At 54.0% G+C, this 17880-nt stretch overlaps 1 protein-coding gene across 2 annotated transcripts; it reads left to right on the top strand.

Moving 5' to 3' along the window:
- Positions 1–5112: 5112 nt before the first annotated feature.
- On the top strand, positions 5113–17748 carry LOC142833884 (chloride channel protein ClC-Ka). Of its 2 annotated transcripts, XM_075945746.1 has the most exons (19): positions 5113–5212; positions 5792–5920; positions 6549–6677; positions 7551–7690; positions 7977–8054; positions 8135–8213; positions 8687–8812; positions 10580–10664; positions 10756–10857; positions 11405–11489; positions 11924–12097; positions 12780–12849; positions 12983–13093; positions 13443–13656; positions 15050–15183; positions 15925–16013; positions 16143–16226; positions 17238–17324; positions 17612–17748. In XM_075945746.1, the coding sequence occupies exons 1-19, from the start codon at positions 5113–5115 to the stop codon at positions 17657–17659; spliced, it is 2064 nt and encodes a 687-aa protein (XP_075801861.1). In that variant the 3' UTR covers positions 17660–17748. The 2 variants fall into 2 exon arrangements, with proteins under 2 accessions (XP_075801861.1, XP_075801862.1); XM_075945747.1 differs by lacking the exon at positions 6549–6677.
- The last annotated feature ends 132 nt before the right edge of the window (positions 17749–17880 follow it).

Below are 17880 nucleotides of genomic sequence, written 5' to 3'. Positions count from 1 at the left end.
ATCCACATGGCAGCTCACAACTGTCTATCACAACTGTCTATAATGCCAAGATCTGACACTCACACACAAACGTAATGCAGACAAAATAGCAATGTACATACAATGAAAATAAGCAAATTAAAACAAAACAAACAAACAAACAAAAAGTTGAAGGAAGACTGAGGAAGACACCCTACATCAACCTCTCCCCTAGCATGGTGCATGCCACACTGATACACACACGCATGCACACTGCATCAGGGCATGCACACTAATACACATATGAACATTCACACACATATATGCATACCAACACACAGAACAAAAAAAGATGCTCCAGGGATGGAGAGATGGCTCAGGAGTCAAGAGTCCTTTCTGTTCTTACAGAGGAGCTGAGTTTGGTTCCCTCCGCCCTCATCAGGAGGGTCCTAACTGCCTGGGTCTCCTTCTCTAAGGCGGCTGCTGACCTTTTTGGGCTTCTGGGTGAGCTTGCACTCCCAGTGTGCAACACGCACATACTCACACACACACATACACACAGTGGAAAGTAAAGGAACTTTGGTTGTTTGTTTTTGTTGTTGCTGTTTTGAGTAAGGATTTCTCTGTGTAGCCCTGGCTGTCCTGAAACTCCCCTTTGTGGATCACGCTGGCCTCATCCTCCTGCCTCTGCCTCCCAAGTGCTGGGATTAAAGGCGTGCACCACCACCACCCGGCAAGTGTTTCAATTTTTTGTTTGTTTGTTTGTTTTTGTTTTTTCTAGACAGGGTTTCTTGGTAGCCTGTCCTTCTCTGTGTAGCCCTGGCTGTCCTGGAACTCACTCTGTAGACCAGGTTGGCCTCGAACTCACAGAGATTCACCTGCCTCTGCCTCCCAAGTGCTGGGATTAAAGGCATACACCACCACTGCCTGGCAAGTATTTCACATTTTAAAAGGCAGTAGGATTTTTGGTTATACTATGTTTTGTGTTGTAATATTGATGGAGGTGGATCTGTCCCCCTTGACTAAAGGTCTTGAGTTCAGACCTAGTCGCTCCTTCCAGGTTATGACAGGAGGTTTGCCCTAAGGTGTGGCTACTAACAGGACATCTTGACCTAGGATGGGGTTACTCGATATTTATTGAGAAGATAATTACTTTGTTTGTTCCTTGTATTGTGGTAAAGAAGACTCTTGCCTTCCCCCTCCTTTTCGGATTGGGACGTACAAAGCCTATGCGACATAAACGCCAGGCGAATCTCGGTATTACTGAGTGCCCTCCCGACTCTATCAGCTGTCTCTTCTCTATTTCTTTCTCAGCCCACGCACTCCCCGCCAAGCATGGATGAATATGTCAGGTGGGACCCAGCACGTGCTAGGTTAGGATCCAGCCATGTTTGCACCTGCCTGGGCCCCTCAGTGGCAGGCGTCTCTCTTTCTCTCTCTCCTTTTGCCAATTGGTTCCAGAAGTTGCACCCGGCACCTTTTGGACCTCGTGGAGCCTCCGTTTGTGTGGGGTTCCACAGATGTGAGCCTGTTCCACCTTGACTAAAGGTCGGAGAATTTGACTTTATTTCTGCTCCTTCAAACTCATTGACAACGGGTGTGGCTACAAACAAGAAACCCTGACCTAGGGTGTGGTTCACTTGGTGTTTTGAACATTAAGATGGCCCACAGAAGTGAATCTCTACTCTACCCTGACCAAAGGCCAGAGAATTAAAGCCTATTCCTGTTCCTTCATTTTAAGACAAGTTTGACCCAGGGAGTGGCTGCCTACAGGATACTTGGTCTAGGGTGTATTTGCTACATATCCTGCCCAAAATATCAGGAAATAATGGCTAAATGTCTCAAGTATCAGAGTAGTAACTGTTCTGGTTGTCCTTTGTGTCATGATAAAGCAGTCTTTTGCCTTCTTCCTCCCGCCTCTTTTGTATCGGGGTATAAAGGACGTGTGCAACATAAATGCAGGTGGATTCAGTATTCTCTGAGTGGCCCTCCCGGCACAGGCGGAATCAGTATTCACTGGGTGGCCCTCCCAGCACAGGTGGAATCAGTATTCACTGGGTGGCCCTCCCGGCACAGGCAGAATCAGTATTCACTGGGTGGCCCTCCCGCCGCTCTCCTATGTCTCTCTGTTTCTTTCCTATCTCTGTCCCTGCTAGCATTTCTAGTCCACATGCCCCTACCCTGGAACGTACGAACCCGCCATGGTTGGACCACTACAAATGTCACCCCAAAGTGTGACTTAGGACACATTTGCGGCCCCACTTTCCACAGGCTCCTCCCATACCCCCCCCGTCACGTTCAGCCAAGCTGCTGGGCCTGTCCGCAGGAGCCCCTGCGTGGGTGCTCATCCTTTCTCACTCCAACGTCAGCGTAATTCTGCGTGACGACACAGCAGTGCAGGCTTCACGCGTGCTGCACACTCAGAATAATATGGATTTGTGTGTGTGTGTGTGTGTGTGTGTCAGGGCACACGTGTGGACGTTAGAGGACAACCTGCAGGAGATAGTTCTTTCCTTACCTGCTGAATCAATCTCGCTGGCCCAAGCAATTAATTTGATTAATTTTTAAAATTTATATATATATATAAATATATATATATACACACATACAGTGTGTGTGTGTGTGTGTGTGTGAGAGAGAGAGAGAGAGAGAGAGAGAGAGAGAGAGAGAGAGAGAGAGAGAGAGAGAGAGAGAGCGCAAAAGAGAGTGTCAGATTCCCTGGAGCTGGAGTTACAGGCAGATGTAGGAATCAAATTTGGGTCCTCTGCAAGACCAATAAACACTCCTAACCATTGAGCCATTTCTCCACATCACACCCACAGTGATTTATTTAAAAATTCTTTTTATTGGTGGGTACAGAGCCCATGCCTGTAATCCCAGTGCTTAGGAAGCAAAAGCAGGAGAATTTGGAGTTGGAGGCCAGACTGGGCTGCATAGTGAGAACCTGTCTTGAAAGCTAAGAGCTGGCCAGAGAGTACTGACCTAGGATGCATAAGGCCTCACGCTTGCTCACACCAACCCCTTGAGAAAAATTAAAGGAGTAAAAGCTCTTTATTTATTTGTTTGTTTGCTTGCTTGTTTGTTTAGAGATGGCCTCTTGCTATATTGTTCAAATTGATCAGCAACTCTGGGCTTCCAGAAATGCTCCTGCCTCAGCCTCCTAAATGGGTGACATTCGGGTGCCAGGGAGGGTGCCAGATGGCCCTGTGATCTTGGGCAGGAAACCCCACAGTTCTGCAATGCCATTTCTTTCAAACAGGACAACTGGACATCTCCCTGGGTTTTGGAAGCTCTGAGTTTTGGGAAGGGCCCAGCTCCCAGGGACAATGGAGATGCCCTTTCATGTGCTCCCTCCCCTGTGCCCATTCCCATCCCCTGTGACCCCTCCTCTCCCTTGTGCCCCCTCCCCTATGCCCACTCCTCTTCCCTGTGCCCACTCCCCTCCCTTGTGCCCTCTCCCCTGCCCTGTACCCACTCCCCTCCCCTGTGCTGTCTCCCCTGCCTGTGCCCACTCCCCTCCCCTGTGCCCGCTTCCCTCCCCTGTGCCCGCTTCCCTCCCCTGTGCCCGCTTCCCTCCCCTGTGCCCACTTCCCTCCCCTGTGCCCACTCCCCTTCCCTGTGCCCACTCCCCTCCCCTGTGCCCACTCCCCTCCCCTGTGCCCACTCCCCTGTGCCCACTCCCCTCCCCTGTGCCCACTCCCCTGTGCCCACTCCCCTCCCCTGTGCCCACTCCCCTCCCCTGTGCCCACTCCTCTTCCCTGTGCCCACTCCCCTCCCTTGTGCCCTCTCCCCTGCCCTGTGCCCATTCCCCTCCCCTGTGCCCACTCCCCTCCCCTGTGCCCACTCCCCTCCCCTGTGCCCACTCCCCTGCCCTGTGCCCACTCCCCTTCCCTGTGCCCACTCCCCTCCCCTGTGCCCACTACCCTGCCCTGTGCCCACTCCCCTCCCCTGTGCCCACTCCCCTCCCCTGTGCCCACTCCCCTCCCCTGTGCCCACTCTCCTTCCCTGTGCCCACTCCCCTGCCTGTGCCCACTCCCCTCCCCTGTGCCCACTCCCCTTCCTGTGCTCACTCCCCTCCCTGTGTCCCTGCACCTTCATCTGCTGCCTCCCTCCGCTCTACTTTGCATCTCTCTGTCGAGCTCAGCTAAGAGACCAGACCCTGAAGCTCAGCTATAAGCAGAGGGGACCCTCCCTCACTGCTCTGTGTGTTCATCAGCTCCTACTCCCAGACCGGGACCTCAGGAACATTCCAGGGCCCAGCAGCACAGATGGGTGCCCTCTGTCCTGCTCTCACATGTGGAAATACCCCCGAACCCCTTCCTCACCTCTCAGAAGCCATGTCCTTCGTGCTCTGTTGACCGGGGTAGTTCTGGTTGGCTTGTCTGGGACATTCTTTAGTGGTCATGGTAAACTTGAGCCTGGGATGGGGGGAGGGAGGGTGTTGATTGGCGGAATGCACACCTGTCCAGGTGCAGAGGCTCTCCAAACAAAGAGGCTGTGTTAGAGGAGTGCCAGTCGGGACCTCTGCCTGGTGCACCGAAAGGTAAGGAGCTGAGGGTGCCGAGGAAGGCAGGGACTTGAACTTGGGTGGGACATGCCAGGATCAGGACAGGCAGGGAGGGTGCAGATAGGAGCAGGGACAGAAGCTCTTTCTGGGTCTGGGAGCTTCCTGCTTCCCCTGGAACTAAGCTGACGGACACAGGGCATTGAGAGCGGGGTATGGAGCATTAGAACCATCCACGGGGACCAAATGACAAAGTCATCTCTGAGCAAAATGACTGCTCAGAACGTTCTAGAGCCCCTGAAGGATGGCAGCAGGGAGCTCCAGCAAGGGAGAGGTTTCTGAAAGGAAATAGACCAAGCCCCCATCCCAGCTCCTTCTGGGTATGGCTGGAGCTGAGAGGTCCCATTTCGCATATCCAGCACACAGGCACCACCCAGAGAAGGCACACGGAGACCACTGAAGGCTCCTGAGAACTCCCCGCACCAGCAACCCACACCCACTCACCCACCCACCCACCACCCACCCACCCACGAGCATAGGGCTCTGCCTTTAATTCGGAAGGTGGAGTACTGGGGGAACCTAGATGTGGGATGTGGGTAAATAGTGCCTGTCACCAAGCAGCTGTCCCCCCCCCCGTTACCACAGGACCGATGGAGGAACTGGTGGGGCTGCGTGAAGGCTCCTCCGGGAAGCCGGTGACCCTGCAAGAGCTGTGGGGTCCGTGTCCACGCCTCCGCCAAGGCATCAGAAGTGAGAGCTCAGTCCTTCCCTGCCCCTCCTCCAAAAGTCCTCTTGGGACATCACTGACCCTCGAGCCAAGATCACTCACTTCACTTCTCTCTGAATAGTAGAACCTGACCGTCCTCATTGTTAGGGGGCAGAGAAAGTGGGAACCCCAAAAAGTGGCAGAGTTCAAGCCCAGGCGCTGATGCCCACAGCCAGAGAAGTCTGTCTTCTAGGTTGGGCTGACAGCCGGTGCCAAGGGCATCCCTGGGGGCCTGAAGTGCAGGTGGCCCACAGCCCTGGGGACAACAGTAGGTCCTTGATGCTCTTCATGGTTGCTTAGACCATGATGAGGTCTGGGTAAGAGATTGGTGTCAGGCCCCTCATTTCCATCTGCCACTTTGACCAACCTTCTGTCAGGCCCAAGTGAGCAGACAGACCAAAGCCACAGTGTCACTACCTAACTTTCTACACATCCTGTTGAGCCCCTTCCATGGGCCCCTCCTTATCACCCCAGACTCTAGCTCCGGGTCCCTAGCTTGCTGTCCCTACCCAGAGCCTGAACAGCCCCCAGAGAAGGAGCTGTGACCCCAGTGTCCTGCCCAGGGGCCCTGGAATGGCTGAAGGAGCGGCTGTTCCGTGTGGGTGAGGACTGGTACTTCCTGATGGCCCTCGGGGTGCTCATGGCTCTGATCAGCTATGCCATGAACTTCGCTATTGGGCGTGTGGTTAGAGGTAAGGCCTCCCCGGTATGCATGCCCGCTCTGGGCAATAGGAATCCTACATTACACTTGGGAAGCCAGCTGGGCAGCCAAGGGCAGTGGGTTGGGGCAGGGCTGTGGGTAGCCAGGCCTGGAGCTGGTGCTGGCTTCAGCTGTGTGACCCTGGCAAGGTTCCTTTCCATCTCTGGGCCTCAGTCATCTCAGCCACACAGTGTGGGGAAAGAATCTGAATGCGTCTAGGAGCCTTTACTTCTGGGCACAAACCCCATCTTTCTGCCCTCCCTCCATGTTGAGTGCTCAATGAGATAGCACTTCCCCTGGACACTCGGTTGACATGGTGAGGCTCCATATTGTCTCACCAAGACCTCAGTGGCCTCCTTTGGCCTTTCCGGGACCCAGGGTTGGGGAGGGCACCATCACTGACCACTGGACCAAAGGGAAACTGAGACTCAGTCAAGTTACTTAGCTTAATAAAGTCCCATAAGTAGGAAGCTGGAAAACTGAGATATGGACTTGGGGACCTGGTCGCTCTCCTCTCACTGGGTGGCCGTGGGCCCTCTCTTGGTCTGTGAGTGGGCACAAGTGTCTGTCCCCAGGGCTGTAGAGGCTCTGGTGGCTCCCTGACAGTTGGGCATCTCCAGCACACAAGTGGCTGTACAGGGAAGTTGGGGACGGTCACCTGCTCCGGTATCTCTCCTGGACTGTGTACCCTGTGGCCCTCCTGTCCTTCTCCTCCGGCTTCTCACAGAGCATCACGCCCTTCTCTGGAGGTGAGTCATGGTCACCCGGTCTCTGGCCAACCCGCCTTGTCCTGCAGGCCCCCTGGGTCCAAATCTTTTCACATCTGCGAGACGTCTGAGGAGGGAGGACAGGGAACAGGGACATGTTTGTGCTGGGGAAGCAGACTTGGAAGAGGCAGGCTACTTATTCAAAGTCAGTAGGGGACCCGGCACATCAGCTGGCTTGGCTTGACTTCCCTAGGCCCCTTTGGGACAGAAACAAACATTGGTGGTGGGTCACCTATAGGAGCACAGTCCATGATGTCAGGGCTGGGCTGATGGAAGCAGCCTGCTCTCAGGCTCTAGAGTGGCCTACAACTGCAGCCCAGGGACCTCGCAGGTGTGACTGGTGATAGCTTGACCTTCCCTGGGTCCCGTCCCTGCTGCTGCAGGCTTCAAGGTCCATTTGGACCCTCAGTTGTCTCTCTGGACAGCTGAAGTCACACATCCCACTCACAGGGTGTGTGAGGTCCTGAGGATGGTGCCAGAGTGTGCTGTGTGCATTGGGGCGCTAAGTGTGGTCTGGAGGCAAATCTTGGGAAGCAGAAGCAAGAGAATGGTTGCCGGTTCCAGACTATCCTGGGTCACACAGTGAGACCTTGTTGAAAGAGAGAGCTAGCCTTACCACCCAGAATCCACCTGACACCTCTGATCTTGCTAGGCATGGTTGGGATTGGTTAGTACTTAGACAAGGAGAGAGAGACAGAGACAGACAGACAGACAGACAGACACACACACACACACACACACACACACACACACACACACACAGAGAGAGAGAGAGAGAGAGAGAGAGAGAGAGAGAGAGAGAGAGAGAGAGAATAAGAGAGAATTCCTTAATTCCTTGTTTTTACTTTGCTCCAGGGTCTGGACTCCCAGAGCTGAAGACCATGCTGTCCGGTGTAGTCCTGGAAGATTATCTAGACATCAAGAACTTTGGGGCCAAGGTGGTGGGCCTCTCCTGCACTCTGGCAACAGGCAGTACCATCTTCCTAGGCAAAGTGGTAAGAACAAGGAGAGCCCACCCACCTTCCTCCTTGCTCATCCTTGTTCCTCTAGAAGCACAGCTAAGTCTGTGATAAAATGCATGTCAGGACAGCCCTGAGGTTTGGGGTTCACCTAGGACAAGGATGTGAACAAGGATGCCACATCATCTCCGGTCCAAGCTTGCGGCTCCCATTCCTTGGGGCCTTAAGGAGAAAGAGGAGAATCAGGGGGAGGGAGGACCCAGCTTCCCCAGGGCTTAGACTCTCTGCATCAATGCTTTCTCCCCCCACCCCCATCCCGCAGGGTCCCTTTGTGCACCTCAGTGTAATGATTGCTACTTACCTGGGCCGCATACGAACCAAGACCATTGGGGAATCTGAGGTGAGGGGTACAAGAAAGAGCCCATTGAGACAAGAAGGGGACAGGAGCTGGTCCTGAACCCAGAGTTCTGTTTTCCCCAGAACAAGGCCAAGGAAATTGAAATGCTAGGGGCAGCAGCTGCAGTGGGTGTGGCCACGGTCTTTGCAGCCCCCTTCAGCGGTGAGAGCTCAGCCCCTCCTCCACCTTGTAACTTCCCCTGGCCCTGAGCTCCCTGGCTTGTCCCCCCTCCACTCCATCCCACTACCCGCCACCCCCCCCCCCCCCAGCTCCTGATCCTGGCAGCAAAACCTTCAATCTGGCTGTGTACACAGGCATCCCAGGGTGGTTGGGATGGTGTCCAGGCCTGTAGACTCTCTTTGAACTTATGGGCTTAGGCCCCACTGTGTGGCCTTGGCCAGTGAGTTCACTACTCTGAGCCTGGTTTCTTGGGCTGGGAAATAGAACTCCTCAGTCCCACCCCATAGGTGAGGATGGGGACCTGTGAGCCTTCTTGGCTTGAGCCAAGGACAAAGGCAATAGGGGCTTTCGGCGGTTCAGGCAGCAAAACAACAGGGCTGGGAGGGTCAGGGAGAATGTGACCCCGACATCCTGCAGCTAGGGCAGAGGGGTCCCCTGAGCTGTGTGTCCCCTAGGTGTCCTGTTCAGCATCGAGGTCATGTCCTCTCACTTCTCCGTCTGGAATTACTGGAGGGGCTTCTTCGCTGCCACCTGCGGGGCCTTCATGTTCCGCCTTCTGGCGGTCTTCAACAGTGAGCAGGGTGAGTCCCACGTGGGGGACCTCGTCTCTCCCTCCATTTTCTGCAACTCCTCACCCCATTGTCTTCTCCTTCCTTCCCATCTCCACTCACCCTTCCCTTTTTCCTGCCTTCCTTCCTCCTTTCCTCTCTCCCTCACTTCTTCCCTCCCTCCTTTTCTTCCTTTCTTCCTTTCCCCTCCCTTTTCCTTCTTCTCCATCACCTGGGTTTCTGGAGCATCCAGCCATAAAGTCTAGCTCAGGGTCTGAATGTTTACCTAAACTAAAAAAACTCAAGAATGTGTGTGTGCACATGTGCGCATGTTTGTATGCATTTGTATATGTGTGTGTGTGTGTGTGAGAGAGAGAGGGAGTACTTGTGTGCATGTGCACATCCATATGTGTATGAATCAATTTGTTTATGGCTTTAGGTGACGCTGGAGGGGTGTTCTCAGTCTGTCTGCACCTTGGTCACCACAGTGTCACTAAAAAGGTTAAACAAAAGCCAGAAAACACGTGCGTGCAGACGTCCTCCTTCTGGGGTCAGGACTTCCAAGGGAGCTGGCCTTCAAGCCCAGCATAGAATTCTCCTACAGGAATTCTCATTGCCATGTCCCTCTCTACAATCCTCCCCTTTGTGTGTCTGTTCCTCGGTCTTGAGGGCCTGGGAGTGCTGTGCCATCCGTCTCTGAACTAGGATGTGGATTCCACCAAGAGCAGCTGAAGCCTAAGGCTAAGAGAGGAGCCCACATCCCTGTGCCCGGGGACAGGATGCATACAGCAGCCAAGGTCGGAAGATACTGAAAAGCTCCTCTTGGTAGGAGGCAATTTAACAGAACTGAACACTTCTCAGCTCTCCAAGAGGTCTTTGAGAGGGATACCTTGGCATTTCGACTCTCTCTCTCCAAACACGATGCTTCTCCCAAGCATGGCAGGGTGAATTCTGCTAGACCCTGGGCCATTCTTGATCACCAAACTGTGACCAGAGAACCCAGCCATATCATGTGCCCTGTTGCCCGTTCACCTACCTCAAGAGAAAATGATATGATGTGTGTAGAAGTGAATTTACTTATAGTTTTGGTTAAAACCACAGAAGGGCCACAACTCAGGGAGAAGCTGAGGCAATCATGAGGACACACTCACATGTAGAAAGTCGTCTGATGCCGGGCGGTGGTGGCGCACGCCTTTAATCCCAGCCCTTGGGAGGCAGAGGCAGGCGGATCTCTGTGAGTTTGAGGCCAGCCTGGTCTACAAGAGCTAGTTCCAGAACAGGAACCAAAAAGCTACGGAGAAACCCTGTCTCGAAAAACAAAACAAAACAAAACAAAAAAAAAGAGTTCCTGGGTTTAAGCCTTTCTGTCAGATGCTGAGTTTTCCTAGGGCGAAAAATATTCTTTTTCAGTTTTTCAAGACAGGGTTTCTCTGTGTAGCACTGGCTGTCCTGGAACTTACTCTGTAGACCAGACTGGCCTCAAACTCATAGGATCTGGCTGCCTCTGCCTCCCTAGTGCTGGGATTAAAAACGTTCATCACCACCCTTTCTTAGGGAATCTTAGTCGCTAGCCCTCCCTCCTTGATGGACAGAAGGGAACCTACAGTGTGGATTTGGAGAAGGGCTCCAGGGTAGAGAGAGCCATGGCTCGCTGAATGATGCGCTCAGGTTGTCTGACTCACAAGGTCAGAGATGCTTGATCTCGGGGCACTGTGCTACCTCCCTTGTATGAATTATTCTGGGATGCACTTTGGGTGGGGAAGAGTGTGACCTCAGACCCGCACTCCCACCCTCCCCCAGAGACCATCACTTCCATCTACAAGACCAGTTTCCGAGTGGATGTGCCCTTTGATCTGCCTGAAATCTTTTTTTTTGTGGCTCTGGGGTAAGTGTGGTCTCAGGCCCTGAAAGCTCAACCGGGCTCCTCCAGGCGTGAACTGGGGTAGCTCTGCACTGACCCTCACTGCCACCTCCAGGGCCATCTGCGGTGTCCTGAGCTGCGCTTACCTTTCCTGTCAGCGGAATTTTGTTCGCTTCATCAAGACCAATCGGTACACCTCCAAATTGCTAGCTACCAGGTGGGTGAAGACCTGCAGGGAGGACCCACTCTCAACCCACACCCACTATAGAAAGCCCCACCCCTACCTGAGTTAGGGTCCTAGCCATAAGTCCCTTAAGTATTTTCTCTGGGACACCTCACTCACAGCGTCTCCTGTCTCACCAGCACCCATCCACCAAGCCCCTCACCTCCTGCCCCGCTTACTGGAGACCCATCCCATCATGGAATCCTTTTCATCAGACATTGCTTCCTCTCCTCCCTGAACCTCCTGTCCTTTATCTTGGAGCTCCTCCTCCTCCCCCCTGACTCAGCAAGACCCATCCCTACCGTGACCTGGCTGGTCTGTCACTGTCCAGCTCTATCCCAAACCCTCCCTCTCCCCCTCCCTTTGCCGCACCACTTCTCCTGGGCTCCTCTGCCTGTTTCTTTGCCCCTCGCCTTCCTCCACAGTTCTGTCTTCATTGTGGGGTTGTCTCTGATGAGGAGCCGCAAAGATCCACACACACACACACCCCAGCACACGGTGGGGGAAGAAGAGGCAAACCGGTACTCCCTCTCTCTCACAGCAAACCCTTGTATGCAGCTCTGGTCGCTCTGGTCCTGGCCTCCGTCACCTATCCGCCTGGTGTGGGCCGCTTCATGGCTTCGCGGGTAAGGGGCGCTCGCGAGCTAGGGGGTGGGTGGTGAGTCCCGTTTGGCATCTCCCCTTTGTGCCTCATCTCTTTCACTGCCCCCAAACTGTCAAAGGGAGATCCCTACAGGTCATTTTTCAGATGACCAGGTTGTCGCTCAGTAATGGCAGAGCCATCCTCAGGGTCCTCAGCTAGGAAGGGGTGGAGTTGTTGAGGCTCAGGTGGGAGATGGGGCAGACGGGGACAAGCTGACGGACCACCGCCTCTGCCCCAGCTGTCCATGGCGGAGATGGGGCAGATGGGACAGGCTGACCGACCACCGCCTCTGCCCCAGCTGTCCATGGCGGAGATGGGGCAGACGGGACAGGCTGACCGACCACCGCCTCTGCCCCCCTGTCCATGGCGGAGATGGGGCAGACGGGACAGGCTGACCGACCACTGCCTCTGCCCCAGCTGTCCATGGCGGAGCACTTGCGCTCTTTGTTTGACAACAACTCGTGGGCACTGATGACCCGGAACTCCTCCCCACCCTGGCCTGCTGAGCCTGACCCGCAGAACCTGTGGCTTGAATGGTACCACCCACAGTTCACCATCTTTGGGACTCTAGCCTTCTTCCTGGTCATGAAGGTGGGTCCTTTCTGCCTGCAGATCTGGGGTGGGATGGGGCTGCATCCACAGCGGGACCCTGGAGCACTGTGCACTTCCATCCCTGTCTCCGATCTGAGCCAGAGTCACTATGCTGCTAACAAGTCACACTGGCTTCCCCAGCCCCAGATTCCTTTTGTGTTTTTAACTCAGTTTCTTTATCTTTACCATGAAGTAGGGGCTGAGGAGATGGCTCAGTTAATAAAGTACTGGCCTCAAAAGCATGAGGACCTGAGTGTGCCCACCCTCAGCACCCACATAAAAAGGTGGGCATGGGGGCATGTCATGTCTTGTGGTTGCTGAGAACTGAACTCAGGACCTCTGGAAGAGCACCCAGTGCTCTTAACCTCTGAGCCATCTCTCCAGCCCATGCACACTCATTTACAAAAACAATGGGGGTAGTTGCTCTTTCTACCCAAAGGGCAGGCTGAGGGTGAGAAAGTGAATGACTTAGCATGCGCCAACTACACAGTGGGCACTTTAATAGGGCTTGGTTACTCCACTGATTTGATGTTGTCTGTAACTCCAGACAGTGTTTCAGGGCCAGCATGGGCATTGTCTTCTCTGAGAACAGTCTACTCCCATCCTATTCCTCCCTTGTTTACTCTTGCCCCCGTTGCCTATAACTTCTGCTCTCTGGTCCCTTCTCCCATTCCCGGCACAGTTCTGGATGCTGATTCTGGCTACCACAATCCCCATGCCTGCTGGGTACTTCATGCCCATATTCATCATTGGTAAGTCTGGATTCCAGGAAGATTCGGGGGTCGTGGGGCATAACCATGGCTCCCGCACACCATCTGTCTCCCAGGAGTACTGAGAAGGGGGTCTGGTCAGCCTGACTGCCCCTTCACTCTGAGTCTGTGGCAGGAGCTGTCATCGGGCGCCTCCTGGGAGAGGCCCTAGCTATTGCCTTCCCAGAGGGCATTGTGGCTGGAGGTGAGGTCAACCCCATCATGCCTGGGGGCTATGCTCTGGCAGGTGAGTGAACCTGGGCCCAGGAGTGGGAAGACCACATGAGCTAGACTATGGTTGAAGGGGCTGATGTTTGTCTATGGCGTGGAGTGAACTGTACAATGTGCCTTCCACTCCCTGAACCCCATCATCCTCCGAACCTCCCAGCTCTCTCTTAGCTCCGTCTCCCCTCCCCCATTCCTTATGCCCTCTATATCCCTTTTCTCTCGCCACACCTGAGCATTGCTAGCAGTTTCTAGTATGTGCCCTCTGGATATTGCTGACACTAGCCATGGTCACACTGTACCCACCTTGCCCTCTGGGTGAGTTGGCTCCTGGCCTGAGTCACCCACCCACCGTGGCTCTGTCCCTGCAGGAGCTGCTGCCTTCTCGGGGGCGGTGACCCACAGCATCTCCACGGCGCTGCTGGCCTTTGAGCTGACCGGACAGATCGTTCACGCACTGCCTGTGCTGATGGCAGTGCTGGCGGCCAATGCCATCTCCCAAAACTGTCAACCCTCTTTCTATGATGGCACCATCATGGCCAAGAAACTGCCATACCTGCCGTGGATTCGTGGCCGTAAGATTGGGTGAGTTTCAAGTTGGCTAACAGGGTGTCCCAGGATGGTCTGGGAGTTAAGAAGTGAAGTGAATGGAACTCTTATATTTTTGCTTGTGAGCCTAGCCGTTAGCAGCTGAGCCATACCTCCAGCCCCTAGGAGCTAAAGGACCCCCCAAATTCAATGCAGTTGTCCTCAGCCCACCCTCATGTGGTAGGAGAGGAAGCAGGGGTTCAGACAGGTGTCTGTCTTGCTTCAGGTCAAGAGGGGGGTTGAGCACCAGCTAGGCCAGGCTTCTCTCCTGGCTCTCTTGCCCTGCTCTCTGAGCCAGGTGGGTGGTCAGGAGCTGGGACGCAGATGGGGTCTGAGGTCCTTTCTCCACCAGACTGTGCCCAGCGGTTTTAGTTCCTAAAGCAATAGGCCCAGAGGCGCAAGATCCGCCGTGTTCTGGGTCCAGCTCCAAGCTCATGCAAGCTGCTGTCCTGTTCCAAACCCTCGGCGGCCATGTGGCTGTGACTTTTCTCATGCTCTCAAAAACTAAAATTCTCTCGGGTGTGAAAACCAAACACAACCAAAAGAAATTCTCTAGAGCAGAATTCTGCTAGGTGACACAGTCCCCGGCGAGGCTAGTGCCGGAAGCAGAGGGTGCAGAATACTCCCACTAGGGAGCAGGTCTCTGTTCCTTCCCATTGCAGGGTCCTAAGTGTCCCCCATTCCAGGAGACATTCAGTCCCCCCTCGTCGTGCACTCAGAAACTAAAAGCATTTGCCCATTTACTCCTTGCTACAATAAAACACAAGGCAAGAGCAACTTCAGGAAGGGAAGGTTCACTCCCACTCACAGGTTGAGAGCACAGTCCATCTTGGCAGGGAAGGTGTGGCGGCAGGAGCGTGGGGGTATGGGTACACGGCATCCACATCAGGAAGCAGAGAGAAATGGTGCTCAGCTTGCGCTTGGTCCTAGTTCAGGGCCATAGCTCACCGTGGATGGTTCTGCATCCACGGTCACCGTGAATGGTTCTGCATCCACGTTTAGGGTGGTTCCGTATCCACGCTCACCGTGGGTAGTTCTGCATCCACTTTTAGGGTGGTTCTGCATCCACGCTCACCGTGGGTAGTTCTGCATCCACGTTTAGGGTGGTTCTACATCCACGCTCACCGTGGGTAGTTCTGCATCCACGTTTAGGGTGGTTCTACATCCACGCTCACTGTGGGTAGTTCTGCATCCACTTTTAGGGTTGTCTTCCTACCTCAATAAACACAGCCTAAAACTATTTTACTGAGGCTCCATGATGCTAGGTCTTGTTAAGTTGAAGATAAATATTAACTATCACACATGGGTCCTTCCCAGCAAGGTTTCCTGCTTCTTCCTGAGGGCTAGCACTGCCATGCAGGGCCTGACATATGCATCCCTCTGCCCACAGCTCCTACCCTGTGACTGTGGAACACTTCATGAACTGTACCCTCACCACCCTGGCCAAGGACATGCCCCTGGAGGAGGTGGTCAAAGTCGTGACCTCTACAGATGTGGCTCAGTACCCCTTGGTGGAGACCAGAGGTACTCATCTTGGGTGGGGGGAGGCTGCCAGGGAGGATGGGTGGAGAGTCCCTCTGAGTATCAAGGCAGCAGAGCAAGCAGGGAGTTGGAATCCAGGCTCTGCTGTGTGACATGGGAAAAGTCACTCAGCTTCTCTGTGCTTTGGTTTATTCGTGGATGACACGGACGCAATAACTAAGGTCTGTGTCCTATTTAGAGATGAGAAGACTCTTGTAAAGCAGCCTAGGGAGGACTCTGGGGGTTCCAGTCACAGGTGATGCAGCCACCCCAGCTGCCACATATCCATGCCCAAACTTGAATTTCTGTGGGCAGGACAGTTACCCAACTGTGCCACCCAGTCTGTGCTTCCTCGTCTATAAACTGGGTGACAAGTGTCCTGAGAGACAGAAAATTCTGTAAGTTTCCTCGGAGACACAAGAACACCCAGTATGAGGCTGAAGAGAGAGCCCAGTGGTTAAGAGCACTGCTGTTCTTGAAGGAGCCGGCACTCTCATGGTAGCTTACAGCTGTTCTTAACTCTAGTTCCAGGGACTCTGGCACCCTCTCCTGGCCTCTGTGGGGAAGTATACACAGTGTGCGCACACATACACATATACATGAGCAGGCAAAACAGTCATACATGTAAAATAAAAATGTAAATAAATCTTTGAAACAAGCACCCAGCATGTTCTTGGCACATAGTAGGTGCTCAGATAAAATAACTTTCATAGTCCTCATATGTCCTTCCTCTGCACTGCCTAGAGTCTCAGATCCTGGTGGGCACTGTGGAAAGGACACACTTGGTGCAGGCCCTCCAGACGGAGCCAGCTTCCTGGGCTCCAGGCCAACAGGTGGGTCCCCCTGCCAGGTGTGTGGACAGGGTGGGGGTGTGAGCAGGGCTGTGAAGGGGGAGTTTAGAGAATGGGAGCCTGGGAACTGAAGGCTGGCTCAGGCCTCCATCATCTTCCCCCAATTCCCAGCGCTTTCTTCAGGACATCTTGGCTGGTGGCTGCCCCACACAGCCAGTGACCCTGCAGCTGTCCCCAGAGACCTCCCTGTATCAGGTAAGGGAGAATTAGAGAAAGTGGGTGGAGAGGGAGCGCCTGATGAGGAGACTTAGGCTCCACCTCCTCCCACTGTTCAGTGTTGCGCGAGCGCGCACGCACACACACACACTTGTGCACGCACACACGCACACATATGTGCACACTTCTCACCTGCAGATGTGCACAGCAGCCTCAGCCTGTGAGCCCCTCACCGCCAGGGTTGCTGGGGCCATGTGGAGGAGAGACAGGGAAGTAAGCGGGCTTGGGAAACACATGCTTCTGGGTAGAAACTGTCAGTTAGGAGCATCCCATGGTGCAGGAGAGATGCCTCAGCTTTAGGAGCATTGGCTGCTCTTCCAGAGGACAAAGGTTCAATTCCCACAACCACATGGCAGCTCACAACTGTCTATAATTCCAATCCTAGAGGATTCAAAACCCCCTCTGTACCCTAGGGGCACTGAATGCATGTGGTACACAGACATACATGCAGACAAATACCCATAAACATAAAATTGTTTAAAAAAAGAAGAAAAGCTGGGCATGGTGGCAAACACCTTTAATCCCAGCACTTGGGAGGCAGAGGCAGGAGGAGTTCTGTGAGTTTGAGGCCAGCCTGGCTTACATAGCAAGTTCCAGGACAGCCAGGGCTATATAGAGAAACCTTTTCTGAAAAACAAAACAAAACCTTTTTAAAATTTATACATCACACAAGGATCCCAATCTGAGGAGCTTCCCCTTTATCTTGTGTGACAGCTAGTAGATCACCCAGCCTCTCAGAGCAGGCACTTGTGTGGGACTGGTGATAGAAGCAGCCTAGGGACCTACCAAGGCATGGCGTCCCAGGGGCTCGGTAACCTGGACCAACCTACCTGAGCCCTTGCTTCTGTCATGGATTCTGACTACCACCTAGTGGTCAGACTAGACATTGCAGGCTGGACTCTGTTCTTCCACTCAGCTGGCACAGAGAAGGGTATGGTGGCCACAGGGGTGTTCCCTGACTCCACCATTTCCTGTCAACTTCCCCTCCAGACACACAGCCTCTTTGAGCTGCTGACCCTTCAGATGCTGTTCGTGACATCACGGGGCAGAGCCGTGGGCTCTGTGTCCTGGGTAGAGGTACTGGGGTCTCAAGGGTGGTCAAAGCAGAGTTGGGGGTGGGGGCACCAACATCCTCCTTTCAAAGATCGGGAGATACACTATAATCCTTGGATTAGAGGGGTCACTTAGCCTTGGACATCAATTACCAGCCTGCCACTCTCTGGACTCGGTGTCCCTTATGCCACGGGGTAGGCACCAGCTATAAACCCACAGACTTGACCATCGAGGGTGCTGTCGATGGAGGCCAGAGCTGTCTCTACCCCTCTAACCCTCCATCCTCCTCAATCCCTCTTCCTCCGCTACAGCTGAAGAAAGCCATTTCCACATTGGTCAATCCACCAGCCCCCAAGTGAGCCAGCCTGGGAGTTGGAATGACGACTCCTGCCTGGCTCCAGAGGCTGCAGCACGGAGTCCCACTCCCTCTTCCCTCCCGACTCCACCCTCTCTAGCCCAGCTCAGTCCTTCAGTGCGGCATGCAGCCCTGCCAGCCTGAACAGGGTTCCACATTCATTGTGGCCCACCCTGAAGGGACAGAGGAAGGAAAAGAATCTCGCCCTGGTGTTTGTGCCTTCTG

This window comes from Microtus pennsylvanicus, chromosome 13, assembly GCF_037038515.1.
Source record: "Microtus pennsylvanicus isolate mMicPen1 chromosome 13, mMicPen1.hap1, whole genome shotgun sequence".
NCBI lineage: Eukaryota > Metazoa > Chordata > Mammalia > Rodentia > Cricetidae > Microtus > Microtus pennsylvanicus.
Note: the sequence above shows the minus strand (reverse complement) of the source record. Positions and strands in the feature narration are given on the sequence as shown.